Source organism: Mesoplodon mirus (assembly GCF_964341445.2).
Source record: "Mesoplodon mirus genome assembly, chromosome: 10".
In the NCBI taxonomy this organism is placed as follows: Eukaryota; Metazoa; Chordata; class Mammalia; order Artiodactyla; family Ziphiidae; genus Mesoplodon; species Mesoplodon mirus.
This window is the reverse complement of record NC_138986.1, coordinates 94,911,432-94,931,352: the sequence shown is the minus strand read 5'-3', so window position 1 is coordinate 94,931,352 and position 19,921 is coordinate 94,911,432. Positions and strand designations below refer to the sequence as shown.

General features: G+C 35.7%; 1 protein-coding gene across 1 annotated transcript in view; it reads left to right on the top strand.

Annotated features, from left to right (window-relative positions):
• Nucleotides 1-3,155: 3,155 nt before the first annotated feature.
• The window catches only part of LCA5 (lebercilin LCA5), a 67,765-nt gene continuing 50,999 nt past the window's right edge, over nucleotides 3,156-19,921 (top strand). Inside the window, exons 1-3 of the mRNA XM_082634010.1 lie at nucleotides 3,156-3,349; nucleotides 14,129-14,519; nucleotides 18,737-19,266. Coding sequence (XP_082490136.1) covers nucleotides 14,321-14,519; nucleotides 18,737-19,266 — 729 coding nt within the window. The 5' untranslated portion in view covers nucleotides 3,156-3,349; nucleotides 14,129-14,320. The remainder of the gene's footprint in view (nucleotides 3,350-14,128; nucleotides 14,520-18,736; nucleotides 19,267-19,921) is intronic.

Below are 19,921 nucleotides of genomic sequence, written 5' to 3'. Positions count from 1 at the left end.
TTCCTTCAATGTTAGTCCTACTGCTTTGGAGACAGCATTTGATCTGTAGGTCAATTTACTTAAAGTTGTAATTGTGGAGTAACAAAATATGAAAACATGTATTAAAAACTAGCTTAAACCAGCTTTTGATTTAGTTCTTTCTATGCAAAACAAAAGCAAAAGCCCCCCAAATTCAAATAAACTCTAAGAAATTGAGAAACTATTAATGATTTACTCACCAATTATGAAAGAAAAATACTAGTAAACATCTCAATAGCTTTATTTCTTTCTCCACTAACAAAATAATTAACTTGTAAATTTAAAGTGATCAAATAAGATTTATCCTTTAAAGAAAGTAATAGTCAAAGAGTATCAGCTTTCTGTACTGCCAAGGCAAATAATAACAAAAATCAATTAGACTAAATTTGTTTTTATAAGAGCAGACTACTTTCTGTGTCCCCAGTTTTACTGTTCTTTATACCCTACTCAAGTTTTCCTAAGCCACTCCATTATTTTAAACATCTGGTGTATTAGATAATGTTTAAAAGTTAATATTATGTGTTGGCAACCCACTATTTACCTGGAATTTATAAATAAATTAAAAATTTTCTAGCAATATGGACACCAAAAATTTAGATTTAGAATTTTCGAATTTTGTATTACTTATCACAAAAGGTAAAATATATAAGTATATATTCTTATATATATATTCTTGTTTTTAACAATTGTATTAAATGGACAACTGAACTTTAGCTAAGAATAAATATATGCTGGTGTACTTTCTCAGTTGTGATTATTTCTAGTATGCCCATTTTAAATTATAGTCATTGTAATTTCTGGATTGTCTACAGTTGGAAAGTCTATTTACTAGTCTATTAATTTTATGAAGCTTCTAACAAATTGTTCAAACACTTAAGTTTCCCCATATGCAAAATGGGAATAAGTCTACTGGTAAGCATTTCTAGGAAGATTTTAATTGATATCATCTGTATCATTGCCACATAGTATTAAACAAGGCAATCAGAGTCCTGCAAAAAGTTAACATTCAGTTAAATCTGGAGATATTGCAATAATAAGCCCAAAAATATTAAAAATAAAACTCCAAAGTGCTTAATAATTATTAACATAATTTTTTTCATAAACATAATCTTTAAAAATAATGTCTGGTTCCTGTTGCTTATAATTTCAAGTGGCAGAAATGTAAAGATGTAATTTTGTTGGCTTTGTTTCCCTTTTTTTTTTTGAAAAGCAGAACTCTATGTAGTATATAGTGAAATGAAGTGGCAAATGGTATAATCTTAGGAAATTCCAGCCCTATCAAAATCATATCAAAACCATGTAAAATCACATAAAAACATTTGAAATTATCTCCTATTTTGAGATAACCTTTTAAAAAATTAGTTCAATAAACTGATTCTTAACTTATGTAGGTTTATAAATTCTTTTGGTCTTTTTCCTAGGTCCAATAAATTGATAGTCACTGTTATTCCAAATATGATAGAGTGAATAAAACTGTACATTGTAAAGATCTTGAAAATGTGTTACATACAATTAGACAATTTTGTGGAGACTCCTGAACTTTTAAATTCTTTCTTGCTTGCCAGCAACTCTATTAACCTGTAGGTGAAACACATTAAAGGCCTTAAATTTGAAACCTGGAATTTAGCTGACCTTGGCTTGAATCCTGACCCCACCACTTACTACTTTAGTATCTAGTGGTAGATCCTTTAACCTTTCAGAATCTGTTTCCTCAGGTTGAATGATGAATAACAATACCAGTCTAGAACCTGAATGAAGCCAGAATATTACACTGACTAGCACATTGTTAGTGCTGAATAAATATTTCATTCTCAGCTCTCCTTGAGTGCTAGCAAACCCCAGTTTGACTATTTGGGGAGAGACTCTTTTTGTTTTTGTTTTTTAATCTAGTCACAGGATGTTTTTTGACTCTTTATAGTAACTTCCTTTAAAAGTAATCCGTCAATGCGTTTACTGAGCTACATACTATTAACTTTAACGGAGTAATAACCAGTGAACTAGTTTAATGAAGAGTATTAGCAGATTTAAACAAATTAATGAAAAGCTATTTCCGTGCAGTTTCTGGTATTACTCATCTTAATTTTTTTACTAACAGATGATTACTATCTTCTCCCGATTATTGCACATAGAGACGATTGTATTTAATTATGGTATTGTTTAGGTGGGTTAATCTTTAACTTGAAGTAAAATATATTGACAGGGTAAAATGAAAGGTTTGAAACAGTCCAAGTCGAAAACAAGGCCAAGCAAGAAACGGAATTACCGTAATTCATGGTCAGAAGATTGATTAGAACGCCTTTGCCTTCAAGAATTAGATTCTCTGCAGAATGAAGGTGCTAGAGAAATTAACAAAGGCGAGAACAGCGGACTATGGTGTTAAACCATCTTGATAATCAGAAGGCTCAGAAAGGCTTGAAAGAAACTTCATCGCAGAGAGGATTTTCTTTTACCTTCCCTGCCTCCCGCAATTAATGCCGTTTAATATACACTGTCAATTATTTTTGAAGGGAAAATATGCCTTAAAGCAGCTCTCAATAGGTTACTGACATGCGCCACAAATGTCATTCCACCTCAAACCCCTTCCAAAACCTAACAATCACTTTTAAGCCTAATTCGGGGCGCTTTCGTGCTTCACTAAAGCCAGGTCTTCGAGGCAGGAGCATCAGTACACTTACTCCACATCCTCCTGAAAATCAGCAATTTCAGTGCTAAGACAGAGAAGCGACTATTTGTTTCTAATTTCTAATTTAAAACCAAGCGATTTCCAAAAACGATTCGAGACAATTTTCAATGCTTTCAATTACGCAGTCGCTCATTTCTACAATTCACGTCAAGTAACCCCTCTCCTCTCCGCCCGCGCCCTTCACCTCCCACCACCCAGGGCCCTAGACCCTCTGCGGCCGCCCCCGGCTTCGCGCAGCTTAAAGGACCGCGCGCGCTTCTACGAGCTTCGGTGCGCACGACTTCGCCACTCTCCGTAGCCTTTACAGCCAGAGCGGTCAACCAATGGCCGCCTACTCTCGTACTCATCGTCCCGCCTTCCGGTTCCACTGAAGCCAATAGAAAGAGCCCTCTAACAACAGAAGCCAATGGGAGGTCGGGGGCGGGCTTATCATTGGCTGCAGGCGTCCCGCAGTGCAGTCTGGGCCTCCCCTTCCGTTACCCTGGAGCCGAGGTCGCTGCGTCGTTGCAACCCAGGAGATGACGTCCCCGCCCCTACCTCAGCTCCGTGTTCAAACTTCCCGCACCCCAGCTCCCTGAGCGCCCGCTCTGCAGACAAGTCTGGCACCCCCGCTTTGGCGACCAGACGCCGAGGCCCCGCGGACAGAAGGCAAGTAGGCGGGCGCCGCGTCGGCGTTGAGGAGGGGCGGGAGCGGTTTGGAGGTGGGCTTTGGGGTGGGCGTGGGGATAGGGGGGACTTGAGGGTGCGAGGTGAGGCCGGACTGTGCGGGACCCGCCGAGCAGATGGGGGCGTGCGAGTGGAGTTGTTAAAGGATTAGGGATGGAGGAGGATTGGGGGACGCGGGGAGAAGAAAAGTCCTAGGAAAACAAATCTGGAGCCCGGCGGCTGGGAGGGGGTTGGACGGAGGGGAGGTTGACCGAAAGGTGGGGGATTGGGAAGTTAGGATGAGAACGAGTTCGGGAGGGGTTGCTTTGGGAGATCAGGAAAAGAAGGAAGGGAGCGCCTTGCAGGAGGATCTAGAGAAGGGGTTCGGAGTTATTAGAAAGCCCTAGGGGCCTGCAGACACTGAAGATGGGAAAGGAGGAACGGGGCAAGAAGGCGAAGGAGGCTGTGAGGCTCTTGGTAGCCCTGGAATTAATAAATGATAGGAAGTTAAGACTGTGATTAGAGTGGCTCTTTGGTGCAGGCTGTGAAATTTTTACACATCCTTCAGAGATGGGATGAGAGGAGGGGAGAGTTGGCAAAAAAAAAAAAAAAAAAGTGCCTTCTTGGCATCGGTGAATCGGAGTGGGTGCTCAGATACTTGGCGTTTTAAGTCGGCAGGACCACGGGGCAGTGTTTAACAGTGGTGAAGGGCACGGGTCCAGTTCACCTGAGCTTAATCCCCTCTCACTGACTTCCACCTGAGCTTAACCCCCTCTCACTGACTTCCACCTGAGCTTAACCCCCTCTCACTGACTTCCACCTGAGCTTAAACCCCTCTCATTGATTTTCACCTGAGTTTAAACCCCTCTCATTCACTTTGTGGCCTCGGACAAACCACAACTATCAATTAGTAACAAATTGGGTATTAAGCAGGAGGGTCGTGCTGTCTGATCTCTGTGTCAAGTTTCAATAGCTTTCTCTAACTGGGGCAACAAAAATGAAAGCAGGATATATCAGTTAGGAGGCTGTTGTAGAAGTTCAAGTGAGAAAAGATGGTGGCTTGGACCAGGGCAGTCACAGTGGAGATGGTAAGAAATCATCAAATTTGGAATATATTTTGGAGATAAAACAGCCTGGCTTTACAGATGGTTTGGTTGTGGGATGTGAGAGTAAGAAGGAATCCAGGATGATCCTTAGATTTGTGAAATGGATAATTTAATAGATGGAAACGCCATTTAATGTGATCAGAAAAAATAGGAAAGAGTGGGTAGGAGTAGAAAGGGGATATAGATCATGATTCTGTACTGGCGTGTAGGGTTGAAATGATGTTTAGCTACCCAGCTGGAGTTGTCAAATAGGAAGATGAATATATGAATCCGAAAGGCAGGGTAAATTAAGTCTAGGTGAGACCACCTAAGGAGAGAGTGTAGATAAAAGACAAGAGGGCCAAATATGTGGGGCCTTGTGTACTCCAACCTTTAGAGGTCAGGAAGAGGAGGCAGATTCGACAAAGAAGACTGGGAAGAGACAGCCAATGAGGTAATGAGAAAACCAGGAAGGCAGGTGGCTATGGAAATTAAGTAAGAAAAGAGAGTGTTGTAGGCAGGAGGGACTGGTCAGTCTTGTCCAGTCTTGTCCAGTCTTGTCCAATGCTGCTGTGGGGTCAGGGATGAAGCGGACAGAAAATTGGTTCTTGGATTTCACCAGGTTGAATGTCATTGTCTCTTTTGACAAAAGCTATTTCAGTGGAATGGTCGGGATGAAAACTTGACTAGTGTGGATTCAGAAAAACATTGTTGGAAAGAAAGTAGAGATGACATGCTAGATTATAAATTACTCTTCGAAAACTTTTACTGGAAAATTGGAGCGGAGAAATTGGGTTGTAGATGCAATAGGCCATGGAGTCAAGCAACAGCTTTACTAGAACCTCTTCGTTGTTCGGAATGATCCTGTAGAGAGTGCAGACTTGCGGGAGCACAGTCCTTGAGATGGAGAGGAGTGGGAAAGGAGACAGGTGAAAAGTTTAGCTCTAAAAAGGAGCAGAAATGCTGCTTCAGTTTTAGTAGGGGGAGCGCCACACTATGGAATAGATGCACATGGAGGGGGCTTTAAAGATGAGGTCGTTCTCATCGATGGTTGGTATTGAAATATTCAATAGGTCCCTCAACCAAGAGTCAGAAAACTTGTAGTCCATTTCCAGTTTTACTAACTTAGGTCTGTGACCTTAGATAAATTGTGATCTTGGGTACGTCACTTTGTTTTTCTGGGTCTTAGTTTCCTTAATCTATGCAAAGAAAGGAGTGATTTCCCAGGGTTCCTTCCAGTGCTAAATTGTTATGTAATCTTATTAAACTATACTAGTTCATTTGTTTTTATTTGTACTTCATAAAAAAATTATTAGTTATTATTCTAATAATTGTTTTACCTTATCTTTATCCATTTCTTCCTTTCATATTTTGGTCTAATATTTCATGCATTTTCTTTTTTCTTTAACTTTTGTTTTCCTGTTTGCTTGTTTGAACTGTTTTTCTGGCAGCCACTGACAGCCAGGCAACAGTGTTCTTACCAGGACTAAGGACTAATTTTATAAAAGAAAATTTTCACAAGTGTCTAAATTTCCATTTTCTAGGAAGGCTTAGATCTTTGGGTTGCTATATTTTCTAAGGAATGCTTGTTTGTTGTCATGAAGGTTTGTAACATAATATGGGATACATAGTTTAGAAATACCTGCCTTATTTCAGCATAGATCCTAAGTAATCAGAAGTTTGGCAAAGGTAACAAAATGTTCTTTAGCATTCCTGGGGCTATTCGTCCCTTTTTTTTTAATTTAATTTTTTATTTTATATTGGAGTATAGTTGATTTACAATGTAGTGTTAGTTTCAGGTGTACAGCAAAGTGATTCAGTCATACATATATCCATTCTTTTTCAGGTTCTTTTCCCACATAGGTTATTACAGAATATTGAGTAGAGTTCCCTGTGCTGTACACTAGGTCCTTGTGGATTATCTGTTTTATATATGATAGTGTGTGTCTGTTAATCCCAAACTCCTAATTTATCCCTCCCCCCCACAATGTTTCCCCTTTGGTAACCGTAAGTTTATTTTCTATTTTCGAAGCCTATGAGTCTGTTTCTGTTTTGTAAATAAGTTCATTTGTATCATTTTTTTTAGATTCCACATATAAATGATGTCATATGATACTTGTCTTTCTCTGTCTGACTTATTTCACTTAGTATGATAATCTCTAGGTCTATCCATGTTGCTGCAAATGGCATTATTTCCTTCTTTTTATGGCTGAGTAATATTCCATTGTATATATGTACCATATCTTCTTTATCCATTCCTCTGCTGATGGGCATTTAGGTTGCTTTCATGTCCTGGCTGTTGTAAATAGTGCTTCAGTGAACATTGGGGTGCCTGTATCTTTCTGAATTACGGTTTTCTCCACATATATGTCCTGGGGGGTTGTTCTTGAATTTATCACTTTTAAAGTTTTCTCATGTAATTAACATGTAATATTTTCAGGGAATATATAAAGGATACATACATAATTTATTGTGAATGTTTTTTTCTAATCGTCTCTCTTTGATGGAAGAGCCAGTCGCTGCCCTAAAAGAACTCATAGTGTATTTTTGCTCATTTTAGTTTCCTCATTGTCTAAAGTGGCATCTGTGTCATCAGTAATTTTTATTGGCTGAATAGTGTATGAATTGAATAGTAGTTTCATGAATTTTGGAAAAGTGATTGCTTATATCAGGTTGTCTTGAAAGGTCGAGAATAATTGTTATAAATAATTAGCCTAAAGATGACTTATATTTGCTGTTAAAGATGTAGATCTGACCATATGTATTTGTCTCTTCTTCTACTTGGAGACAACATTAAAATCATATTAAAGAAAAAAGAGAATAAACCTATAACATTGTAAGAATGATAGAATACTCTCAGTAGATGAGAGATTACAACACATTTCTGAAACATGAAAGAAATGACAGGTGGAACAGATTAGAATGGAGAGAACTATGTCCCAAGATATTCAAGAGGGAAATGCAGCAAAGAAATATTCTGATATATCCAACAGAGTCTCAGAGTATCTTGGGATTTAAAAAGTCAGAAAGGAAAATTGGAAATGGGGAGGAAGAATAATTAAAAACTATAAATGGAATAATTGGGCCTCCTTTTCCACCCAAGCTCATGCACAGCGACTGTCAGTGTAATACTCTCTGCCCTTCACCCCTCACTCCCTTTCCCATCAAAAAATGCAGAAGTAATTTCTTCTGGAAATAAAAACAAGGATGACACTAAAGAAGAAGTAGAGTTGCCATGGTGGACATTTGTGTTTGGAGATAATCCCTCCTCGTTGCTAACTTTTAGGGAGTCCCCAGCATAATGGCTGATTCTTTGCTGTTCATCCCTAAGCAACGTGTGCCTGTCAGGAGGCCCTGCTCACATGTGCATGGTTTCCATTCATTCTTTCTTTTTCTTCTTTCCTAAATACCAGTGGGTGACCAAAAATTATCTTCAAAGAAATAAAATCAGCAGTGTATAAAAAAACCTCGGATGAACAAACTGAAAAACTGTAACTATGTGAAGCGAAGATAATTTCTGGATCAGAAGAGACCTTAAAACAAACAAAATGTCTATTTAGTGTTCTCAGGGGAAAGAGAATGTATTGCCTCATTAAAGCAAGAACAGAATAATTATTTTAAAAAATCATAAGAAGAAAGAGTTCTTGGAAATTAAGATGTTTGCACAAATTAAAAAAAAAAAGTCCTGGATGATTTAGAAGATAAATTGAGTAAATATCTTTGAAAATAGTCCAAAAAGACAAAGAGAGCAATTCTGTTATTTAACCAGTAGAAGTTTCAAAAAGAGTAAAGGAAGAGTCAATTATCAAAAAAGAAACCTAAGAACATTTCTTGTGCTTAAAGACACAAGTTTCCAGATTAAAAGGAAGAGGAGAAGAAAAGGGCAACACAATGAAAAAAGAACCACACCTACGTACATCATTGTGACATTTCAATATAGCAAGAGGGAAAATCCTAAAAGTTCCTAGGGAGTTAAAAAAAAAAAAAAAGATTACCTATGAAGAATGAGAATCAGATGAACATAACTAGAGTGTGAACTCCATAAGGGCAGGGATTTTTCGTTGTTGTTTTTCATTACTGTTGCATAGTGAGAGCTCAAGAAAAGTATATGTTGAGTAAAAGAATGATTGTCACATCTCATAAGCAGCTCTGAGGGTTTAGAAGACAGTGGAGCAGTGTCTCCAAAGTTCTGAGAGAGAGTGACTTAGAATTTGGAACCTATGAAAACTATCAAGTATGAGGCAAAATAAAGACATTCTCAGGCATGCAAAGACTCAGAACTTTTACCTCAGATAACCCTTTCTGAAGAAGTTACTTGAGGATATGGAGCAGTAAAATACAATGAAAACTAATAAAGATGATGACATGGGCCACTAGAAATGGTAGATTAACTCAGAAGTACAGTAAAAGTAATTCCAGAATGACAGTGGTGCAGCGGGTAGAAAGTAATTGGTTTACATTAGAATAGGAAATTACTGGTCTCCAAGAAAAATGTCTTTTAAGAGGAAGAATAATGGATTTCAGGCTATAGATAGAATGACTAAGAAACTGATAGATATCAGTGATGTGATAAGAAGGATGCTTTTTCCTCTCAAGAAAAAAGGACAATTAGGAATTCTAGAGAAAAAACTCTGCATAACCAACATGTAGTTGCATGTTGCAGCCATTTAAAATGAGGTGTGAGTTAAATCCTCATCTTTCATAGTCTAAAATTGCTAATTCAAGAAAGAGTATAAGCACAGTACTATATATAAAATAGATTAGCAACAAGGACCTACTGTATAGCACAGGAAACTGTACTAAATTTTTGTAGTAACCTATAAGGGAAAAGAATATGAAAAGGAATATATATATGTAGATACACACACATAATTGAATCACTGTGCTGTACATCTGAAACTAGCACAATATTATAAATCAACTATACTTCAATAAAAAAATAGTATAAGCAAAAAAGTGTAAGCCATTAAAATAGTTTTCCCAGGAAACAGGATTTGGATAATGGATATTTCCAATGGATATTTCCTTTTTTTTTTTTTTTAAATATGTATTTATTTGGGGCAGGGGTTGGGGAGAGAGCTAGTGTTGGTGTATATGAGATGAATGGCAGGTAATGTTTTTGTGGATTCTTACCCTTTGCAAGAAAAAGTTAGGTGGGACCCCTGACTTACATGGGATAGGTCATAGGGAGCTACTGCTGCTGTGTGCATATAAACAGAAATGATCTTCATCCATATCATATAATCAACTTTTAATTATACTGTTAGAACTGAAAGTCTTTGACAAAGAGTATTAATCAGAATTTACTGAGCATCTTGTATGTTTGCATTTTAATATATAATTATTGATATTTACCAAGTGCTTGTTGTGTGATAGTTAGTGAATTATCCCATTTAATTGTCACAGTTCTTTAAGGAAGTTACCATTATTGTTTCCACTTTACAGATGAGAAAATTGAGATTTAGATTTAGATTGAGAAGTTAGGTGGCTTCTCCAGGTTTGCACAGCTAATAAGTGATGGAGCCACTTAATTGCTTTAATCCATCATCCTTTTTTCCTGGACAGTTTTTTAAATATGTAAATATTTTCTGTCATGATTGCAAAGTGAAAGATTCAGACTGACTTATATATTTTTTAATATTAGTACTTGTTGCTGACTTCAGATCAGATAGCTAATTGTAACAGAGACTGAGATTGCCAGGCGCTAATCATCTACTAGGAAGTAAAACAAAGTTCTAAGTTTGTTTGCTTGATTTAAAAAAAATCTTTTTTGTTAAGGAAAGTTTGAAACAATATGAAAGCAGAGGTAGAAGAGTGAAGCTGCAAGTCTCCACGGTTTTTACATAGTTTTATTAACTCATGGCCAGTCTTATTTAATCTCTACTTTTACCTCCTTCCCCCTGGATTATTTTGAAGCAAACCCCAGGCATTATTTAATTTTACCTATAAATATCTCAACATCTACCTCTGAAATATAAGGACTCTTTTTAAAAAGTAACCACAATATCATGATCTCACCTAAAGCAATAGCAATTCCTTAATGTTATTAAATATCCAGTCAATGTTTAAATTATCTTATAATTTTCTTTTATATAATTTGTTTGAATCAAGATTGAAGCAAGGCTCATACATTGCAATTGTTTGTTTTCCTTAAGACTTTTAAAAAATATAGAAACCCTCTCGCCATCTCTTCTTTTCCTGCTTGCAATTTATGCGTTGAAGAAGCCAGTTTGTCCTATAGGATTTGCCACAGTGTGGATTTTGCTAATTGCTTCCTTGTACCTCTGTCCCTGTGTTTTCTATAAATTGTCATTTCAGTTTAGAAGTTTGACCAGAATCACATTTTATTTTTCCTGTAGGAGGAGCAGATTACTTCAGAGGTATCCTTGTGTCGTATCTGGAAGGCACACAGTGTCTGATTATTTCTTTTCTGTGGTGTTAGCAGCCATTAGTGAGCACTGTCTTTCATTATTTCATTAGTGGCTACAAAGTGGCAATATTCTAATTCTGTCGTTCTGATATTCCCTTTTTAATTTATTAGCTAGAATAATTCTGTAAAGAAACAAACTTTTTGGCCAACTCAATACTTCCTCTTATCTACTGTTTTGTTATTTTAAGATACAGCTTGTAACAGTATAGGCAGGATACATGTTTGATTTTTTTCTCTTTATGTATCAATTTCAGATGAATGAGTTGGTTGCCTAGTGTCTTTCAGAGGTGACTAATTAGTTTTTTAAAATAACATATGAACTCATGAATTTAAACATATTTGATGTGTCTTAATCCTTTGCTGATATAATTCTTATTGATGATGCAGTTGTCCCACTGTTGGCTAGTTGGAGCTTCTTGGAGTGCGCTCCTGAGCCCTTCTGATGCTCCATCAGGGGTGCCTCACAGCTTTCTTGCTCTCTAGTTTGACCAAATTTCTAGATTCTTAGGTTCATCTTGTATGTTTCCTCTCTTAGATGTGGAATAAGATGTTTTACAAGGAGTTCTAGTTTCTTTTAAGGGAAATGGTATTTAGACACTACATTGGAGTGCTGGGAATGTTTGTTGCTATTAGTTTGTTTCTTGCTTCTAGGGTTTTTCAGTGGACAGAGCTAGGAAACTGTTTTTTTTTTTTTTTTTTTTTTTTAATGTAAAACCCATTATAAATTCATACTGATACTCCAAATTCACATTTTGGGCTCCAGAATTTTAAAACTCATATTGGCTTATACTTGTTTGTTCTAGAAAATTCTAATACCTAACTGAACCAATGTAATTACTTGTTTGCTTTATCTCACAGTGCACATGTAGTAGCCTGAGAATAACAATGCCGACAATGCGATTATTGAAAGTAGTTTTTAGAAAAATTTTGTACCTTTTTTGTCAGTAGCATATATCTCATTAGGGATTGTGTTTTAAAGTCATTAGAACTGGTTAATCTGTGTGGTTTTGCCACCAACTGTATATATCGTTACATTTATTTGTTTCATTTTCATTTGGTTCATAGGAAATGCTTTTTAAAAATCTAATTTCTAAAAATTATTATTCCCAAAGTTGAGTCTACAAAAGTTATAGATAAAGAAGTCTAACTCCTATCCCTGTCCCTGAACTCTGCTTCCTGCTTTCCTCTACAGCTGTACTGTCCAATCAGCTAACCACCAGTGCATGTGGCTTTTAACATTTAAATTAATTAAAATTCAGCATAATTAAAAATTCGTTCTTCATTCACACTTGCCACATTTCAGGTGTTCAGTAGCTACATGTGGCTAGCTATCATACTGAACAGATTTTAGAACATTTCCATTCTTGCTGAATGTTCTGTTGGACAGCCCTGCCCTAAAGAACCCATTGTTTTTTCATTAAGTATTTGTTCTTCTACTTTTTTTTTTTTTTTCGGTACGCGGGCCTCTCACTGTTGTGGCCTCTCCCGCTGCGGAGCACAGGCTCCAGACGCGCAGGCTCAGCGGCCATGGCTCAAGGGCCCAGCTGCTCCACGGCATGTGGGATCCTCCCGGACCGGGGCATGAACCCGTGTCCCCTGCATCGGCAGGCGGACTCTCCACCACTGCGCCACCAGGGAAGCCCTGTTCTTCTACTTTTTAAAAATATAAAAAGTTGTGTATATAAATTTATAACCCTCCTTCCTCATTAAATGGTAGCGTACTATACATGCTTTTCTCCCTCTTCCTTTTCTTACTATATTCTGGAGATCACTTCAGGCTGCAGAGAACACACAGAGGTAATCCGCATTCCTTTAATAGCTTCCTAGTACTGTACTTCACTGTGTGGAGGTTTACAAGTGTATGCAGCCAGTTCCCTACTGATGGTCATTTTGATTGTTGTAGTCCTTTGCCACTACAAAAGTGCTACATGAATAGTAGTAGAGCTGCCTTGTGCATGTGTCATTTTCATTTATTACTAGTATATACTTTTAACACTGATTTCATCAATGGGCTTTTCATTTCTTGTAAATATTAAGAACAGTTATAATTATAAAAGTAATCCGATTCCAGTTGTTATTTTGGTATATTATGTATACCTTGGTTTGCAGTTTTTTTTTCAGTTCCTGAGTTCAGTTAAAAAGAATACTCAGTGTTTTCAGTATTTTTCAATGACTGTGTGTAGTTGAGAGCATATTGTATACACCAGTTTGAATTTTTCTTTTTACTGTAATAGTATAAGCATCTTCCTCGTTAACACAAACTTTCTGTAAACATTTCTAACAGTTGCATGATACTATGCTATATTGATTTTTTCAATACTTTCCTTAATTTTGTTAGTTATTTTGCAGTGGTTAGATTAGGTTGCTTCCTTTTTTGGTTTTGTTTTTTGTTTTTTTAATTGTACTGCATTAAACATTTGTGCATAAACTTTCCCTCTATTTTTAGGGTAATTTTCTTGGTATCCGGCAATGGAATTATCAGATCAAAGGTTAAAAGCATAATTAAAGTTTTAATATATTTTGCCAACTTTTTTCCCAGTATTTTCTTGACAGCCATTCTGGAAGCATTGAGTGTTGAGAAATCTGTGATAATTTGATAGGTTTAAAAATGGTATCTGAGGTTGAATGTTATTACGTGCCTATAGTTTGTATTGCTTGCTGTGGGTCTTAACATGTATTTTCCCATTTATCTTTGGACTTCATATTTTTCTTATGGCATGATATGAGGTATTTATTGTTAAGGGTGGTAATCATTTTTCTGTTATATTGCAAATGTTTTTTCATCAAGTGCTTTAATTTGATTAATTTTTTTACATACTTTCAGTTTTACATTTTTATGCAATTTTAGATATTCTTCTTTGGTTTTGTTAGCAGTCTTGTCCTTTACCACCATCCCCCCACACCCCACCCCACCCCACCCCCCAAAAAAGAAAGAAATTGGTGATTTGATCATAATTCACCTGTTAAAAATCAGCACTTGTGTTTATTTTAAATCTTAAGATTCAAGGGAGTCAAATGCAGTTAACATTTATTCAGAAGCAGGTATATGTCAGGTACTTTACATGTTCTCTATCTAGGCTATGACAGTTTGTCTTTTCTCCAAATACTGTAAACAACTGTGTGAAAATATAGATGAATTAAATTACAGCCTCTTTTAAAAATTATAAGCAGTATATTATTTTGCTTTTAGTATATTTCATTGTAATTAACTGTAGAAACCTATTTCATGAAATATGATGAGTTTCCTTCCCCCTTCCTTAATTGTAGGGGAAAAAGTGTATTTTCTGGTCCCTCCTGTGAATTGTGGACCACAGATAACAGAGAGAAAACAAATTGCACATACATGAATATTATCCCCAGGATCTGAAGACTCTAAAAAATGCTCTTCAGGATTGCCATGGATTTTTCTGAAGAAAAGAATCCGTGAAATTATGTGAGTAGAGGCCATTTTTCAAAGCCATGGGGGAGAGAGAAAGAAGTCCAGATACTGGTGAAGAAAGTAAGGCAGGCAGACAATATTACTCTTACTGTTCATCTGACTTTGGAGCTACACCACAGTCTTCTGGCCCGTCATCGCCGGTCCATCCCTCCTCACCTGCAAGTATTAAGGGAAAAAATCCTAAAAATCAAATTTCAGACAGCCAAGTGCATCATCAAGGTAAGCATCCTTTAAAAAAGTCCAGTAGATCTAGAATATTCATTTTGAATGCTTAAGGAAAACACGTATGAATGAAACTCTTCTATTAATATGTATATGGATATGTGCATGGAAATGGGATGATTTACATTTAGAATAGGATATATTTTTATAAATGTTGCTTATGGTACTGTGTATTATCCTTTGTTATATTCAAAGTCATACGGTATACCAAAGAAAGAACCATAACTGAGGCGTCTCATTTTGTTTTCTCTTGTTCCTAAATAAATGATTATCTTGGAGTTTGTGAGGTACTGTAAAGGCAAAAAAAAAAAAAAAAAAAAAAAAAATCACAAAACATGTGGACCTTCCTTTATCTTCAATTTCAAAAAGTAGTGAAAAGCATTGATATAAAGTGGTTAAGGGGCATTTTTATAGATTGAGTAAAATTACTTTCCCTACTTATTACAAAAGTTCAAATTCAGCCTAGAATTGGAATTTGGGACTTGGGTCCACCGGTCTGTTTTCTGTTAAGCTGTGTTATAATGGAAACAACATAAATCATTAGAAATAATTTTTCTTATTAAAATGTTACTAGTCTGGAACTAGTTATTATATATTTGACTAGATAATGTTCTAGAAATCTCTTCTTCATCTTAATAAATCGCTGGTCAAGAAAACCCTGATGTACTTAGTAACAAAATATGTAAGGACTATGAGTATATCATAGAAAAGTAAGCTAAGGTAAATGAGGTTTTATGATATACGTTAATAAATACAGCACAATATAACAGCAGTAGCTTAGAATGGTAAGACTGCAAGGCAGGGAGTGGTAAGTTTGGGAGATGAAAAGGAAAACGGGCAAGGCAATGAAACACCTGGAATCTTGTGTTAAGATATTGACTGTTCTGTAAAGGAGAATAGTTAGCTATTGAAAAGTTTTAATCAGGAGTTTGATTAAATTTGCCTTTACAGATTTTTACTTTGAAAAGTAACATTGGTTTTTTTAAAATCTGCAAAGAATGTATGTTCCTTTTGAAAGCAGCCCTCTCATGGATCCCTGATCTAGCTTCCCAGGGATGTTGATACTTTTAACAATTTGGGTGCATTTTCTTCTTCTGTTTGTCTGTTTGTTTGTCCTGCAAGTACAATGCTGCAGGTTTCTTAGTCTCTTCCTCCAAATCTGTCTCAGTGCAGTTTTCTTGTTTTGATTTTGTGGCTGAAGCATGATCTGATATTAAACTTTTGCTATATAATTAAGAACAAACAGACCTTAGGGTTGAACCTTAGAAAATGACTATTTATTCCCAAGAAATCATTTACATACCTTGGGAATTACTGGCAAGAATACTTTAATTTTTCACTCATTACCCAGAAGCAGTTTAGGAGACTACCCAATTAAGGAGTCAGAACTTCTTACGCCTTATCTTATTTAAGAAGATAATTGAGAAAAAGCTATGAGAAACAGTTCTAATATCACCCAGAAAAATTTCAGTTATTGTCTTCAATCTGACTTATACTGTTTTTTGCTTTGCATTATCTTTTGAATTAAAATCTGTGGTAATTTGTCTACCTTAGATCAAATGACATAACCAAACTGATAACTTTCCTTGAACACTAAGTTAATTCCTTTTGGTTTAAGTCACAATCATCAGTGTAGACTAAATTAAGGAAAGAACAAATGTGATTTAAAAAGCATCTTTAACACTTGAATTTGTGGAATTTCATGTTTGATAACATATTCTTCCTTCCTCCTTTTAAATTTTCAGCATGCTTTATTATTTTTAAAAGTAAAATTTGTGCTCTATCAGAAGTTATATGATAATAAAATTTAATAATTAGTTTATACATCTTTGTGTATTACATATTACATACTTATTCTATTTCTTGTTTTATCAGTAATATAAACACTGAGTTTTTGGTAGATGCATAGTTTATCTTTGTTACCTGTTTTTTAAATGAGTCATACCGTAATTTTAACACCTGACGGAAGGAAAAAAGCAGTTATTTGCCCACCCTCTTTTTGGTGGTGACTTAACAAGGGGGAGATGAAGAATGATATACACAATAATAAGTCATCTTTGTTCTGACTCTTATTAGCCCTGTATTTCATCTTGATAGTTTTAAAAATGAAAGCAGTAGATGAACGCTGAGAAATATTTTTGAGTTCTGGTTAAGTGTACTTTGTAGATGTACTAATAGAATATGCTAAAAATCAATGTTCAGGTTTTTAGGATGTCAAAAGTTGGTTGTGGAAGCCCTTTCTGTCTGGCTAAATTGTTGAATAAAATATTAGTGGAAAATTTTTATCCTGATTCATATAATATCTAGGCTTTAACTTTTCAAATTAAGTTTCCATTTGTATGAAGTCTTGTTTGCTGAGCAATATAATTTTATACATAAAAATCAGAGATTTGGAATGATTAACATTCATCCTTATGTACAGTCATTTTTTATGTATACAGTTTCTGTCACTCCAAGAGCTGAATACATATTCTATAATAGCATATAGATACTAAAACTCTGTTAATTCAGTATGTTAGGAAAGAAAGAGAATTGAAATGATGGGTGCTCCAATTTAAAACTGGAGCAATCTCTCCAATGGAAATATAATGCAAGTCACAAATGAAAGCCACATAGGCAATTTTTTACTGCCACATTTAAAAAGAAAAGCAGGTGGAATTAATTTTAATAATATATTTTATTTATTCCAACATATCCAAAATATTATCATTTCTAAATATAGTTAATATAAAACATAGTGTGTGGAATATTTTGCATTCCTTTTTTTTTTAAACTAAGTGTTTGAAATCTGGTATGTATTTCACACTTAACAGGGTATCTCAGTTTGGACCACCCGCATTTCAAGTTTCTTAGTAGGCACATGTGGCTAGTGACTACTATATTGGATAGCATAGTTTCAGAGTTACTAGTAGGTTTTCCCTCATTTCTTTTTATTACCACTTCCTTTCATATATTCAAGCATTTATAGAGCTGGAATCCCAAATCAGTTACACATTCAAAATAGCTTCTATAAAACTTCCATCTCTTTAATGAAACTTTATAGTGTTAAATTGTAAATATTACTCTTACCCTTGTTTACATAATGAAATCAGGATATCCATGGCTGGTAAAATGGGTAGGGAAACATTGGATTTTCTAGTTTTTCTTCATTTTTTTTCCCCTCTGGAATGCATTTCCTTCTTGAAAAAACGCAGTCACCTTGGAGGTTAAAGTTCGTTATTCTCAAGTGCGGCAGACTTCCAGATGCCTCTTTAAAGGGCAGGTGCTCAGTATATTGAGGCTTAAGTTTAATGAACTCATAGTAAAAAAAAAAAATAACATTCCAAATTTTTGTGAAATATTGTGATTAATGTGTATCAATTAACTTTAAAGATTTCACATGCTTGTGTTTTTTAGGGTGGAGTTTTTTTGTTTATCTTGTTCTTAAATTATGCCAGATGTTTTTGATTCGAACATCACACAAAAGAAAGCCTCTGAGAAAGCATTTAGAATCACACCTGTACTGCTAAAGTGTTTTCTGTTTCCAATCACTGGTACCTGGGATTAAGTTTTTGTCACTGACAGAGAATATTTGTGGAGAACTCTCTGTTTTACATGCAAACTTCCGTTAATCCTCACAACAACAAATGAGTAGTTATCCTCATTCTGTGGGTAGGGAAAATAGACCTGGAAAAGGTTTAAGTTGACTTGCTCAAGGATTTATTAAGTGGTAAACCTGAGTCCCAAATCTTCTTGCTGTCATCCTCTTTCCCCAAATAAAGATGTCTAACTAATTTTTAAAAACTCATACATTTCCACATTTTAAATAATGATCCCAAATATCTTGGCACAGACGACTTGAATATCACAGTATTTTGTACAGTATTTATTAGGCACCATTCTAGTGCTGACGGTGCCTGTGTTCAAATGCTGGCTGGCTATCTTATCTGCAAAGTTAAAAATGGTAAAATAATTCCCTATAAACTATGGGGATATTATTTGGCTGGATCAGAATATGGTTCTTGAACTTTCTTAAAAGATTTCAAACCTTTCTTAATAAAACCATTATATTAAGAGCTCTAAGTAAAACCTGATCTTTAATTAAATGTTGTAAAATCATTTTTTAAGGAAACAAAATAACAAAAGAATGTTGTGGATCCACTTGTGTTAGGATGAGTAAATAATACTACATCTGGTACAGCTGTCACTTTACATTATTACTGTTTCTTTTTTAGTCCCTAGGAAACCAAGCCCTAAGGGTCTACCAAACAGAAGGGGAGTCCGAGTGGGATTTCGCTCCCAGAGCCTCAGTAGGGTGCCACTTCGGAAAGATACTGATCTTGTTACCAAACGGGTTCTTTCTGCAAGACTGCTAAAAATCAATGAATTGCAGAATGAAGTAACTGAACTCCAGGTCAAGTTGGCTGAGCTGCTAAAAGAAAATAAGGCTTTGAAAAGTCTTCAGTATAGGCAGGAGAAAGCCCTGAATAAGTTTGAAGATACAGAAAATGAAATCTCACAACTTATTGCTCGTCATAACAATGAGATTACAGCGCTCAAAGAACGCTTAAGAAAATCTCAAGAGAAGGAACGGGCAACTGAGAAAAAGGTGAAAGATGCAGAAGGTGAACTATTCAGGACAAAATTCTCCTTACAGAAACTGAAAAAGATCTCTGAAGCTAGACACCTACCTGAACGAAATGATTTAGCAAAGAAACTCGTTTCAGCAGAGTTAAAATTAGATGACACCGAGAGAAGAATTAAGGTAAAATTTCTACAGTTTCTAATTGTGCTGTTTTGTGTTATTCTTCCTTGGGCATTTAAGGTGCTCTTTTAAGACTGCTTATTGCAGTTCCACATTGCTTGGAAATGAAAACTATTTTTTTGGTATTATCTTTCTGAGTAAGAGATTAGGAGAAACTTCAGATTTTACCTTTAAGAGCAAGATGTAAAAGATTGTGTGCATTAATGGGCCACATGTTAATGGATATTTAATTCCATGGATCTTAGCCATTTGGGGGAAATACACTATTTGATTATGTGATTGTTTCTCTCAACTTGAAAATGATACTGTAAGAGGTGTAGTGTATAAAACTTGACATTTTGGGGCCATTGTGTAAGAAATGCCGCATGAATAATACTTTCTGTTTTTATTTCTTTGAACATTTGGGAAAGATATATTTTGGGGCAGGGTGTGCCTCTACTTCCCCAAAAAACTGATGTGAGAGGTGGGTGGAATGACGTTGAGGTAATAGTCTGAGAATACAGCAGATCGTATAAAAGTATTTTTTTTCTTATAATTAGAGAGGAAAAGAGTACTACCCCATGACTGTTATATGGAAAACTTACGTTAGATGCTACCTGTGAGATACACACACACACACACACACACACACACACACACACACAGCACCGCATTT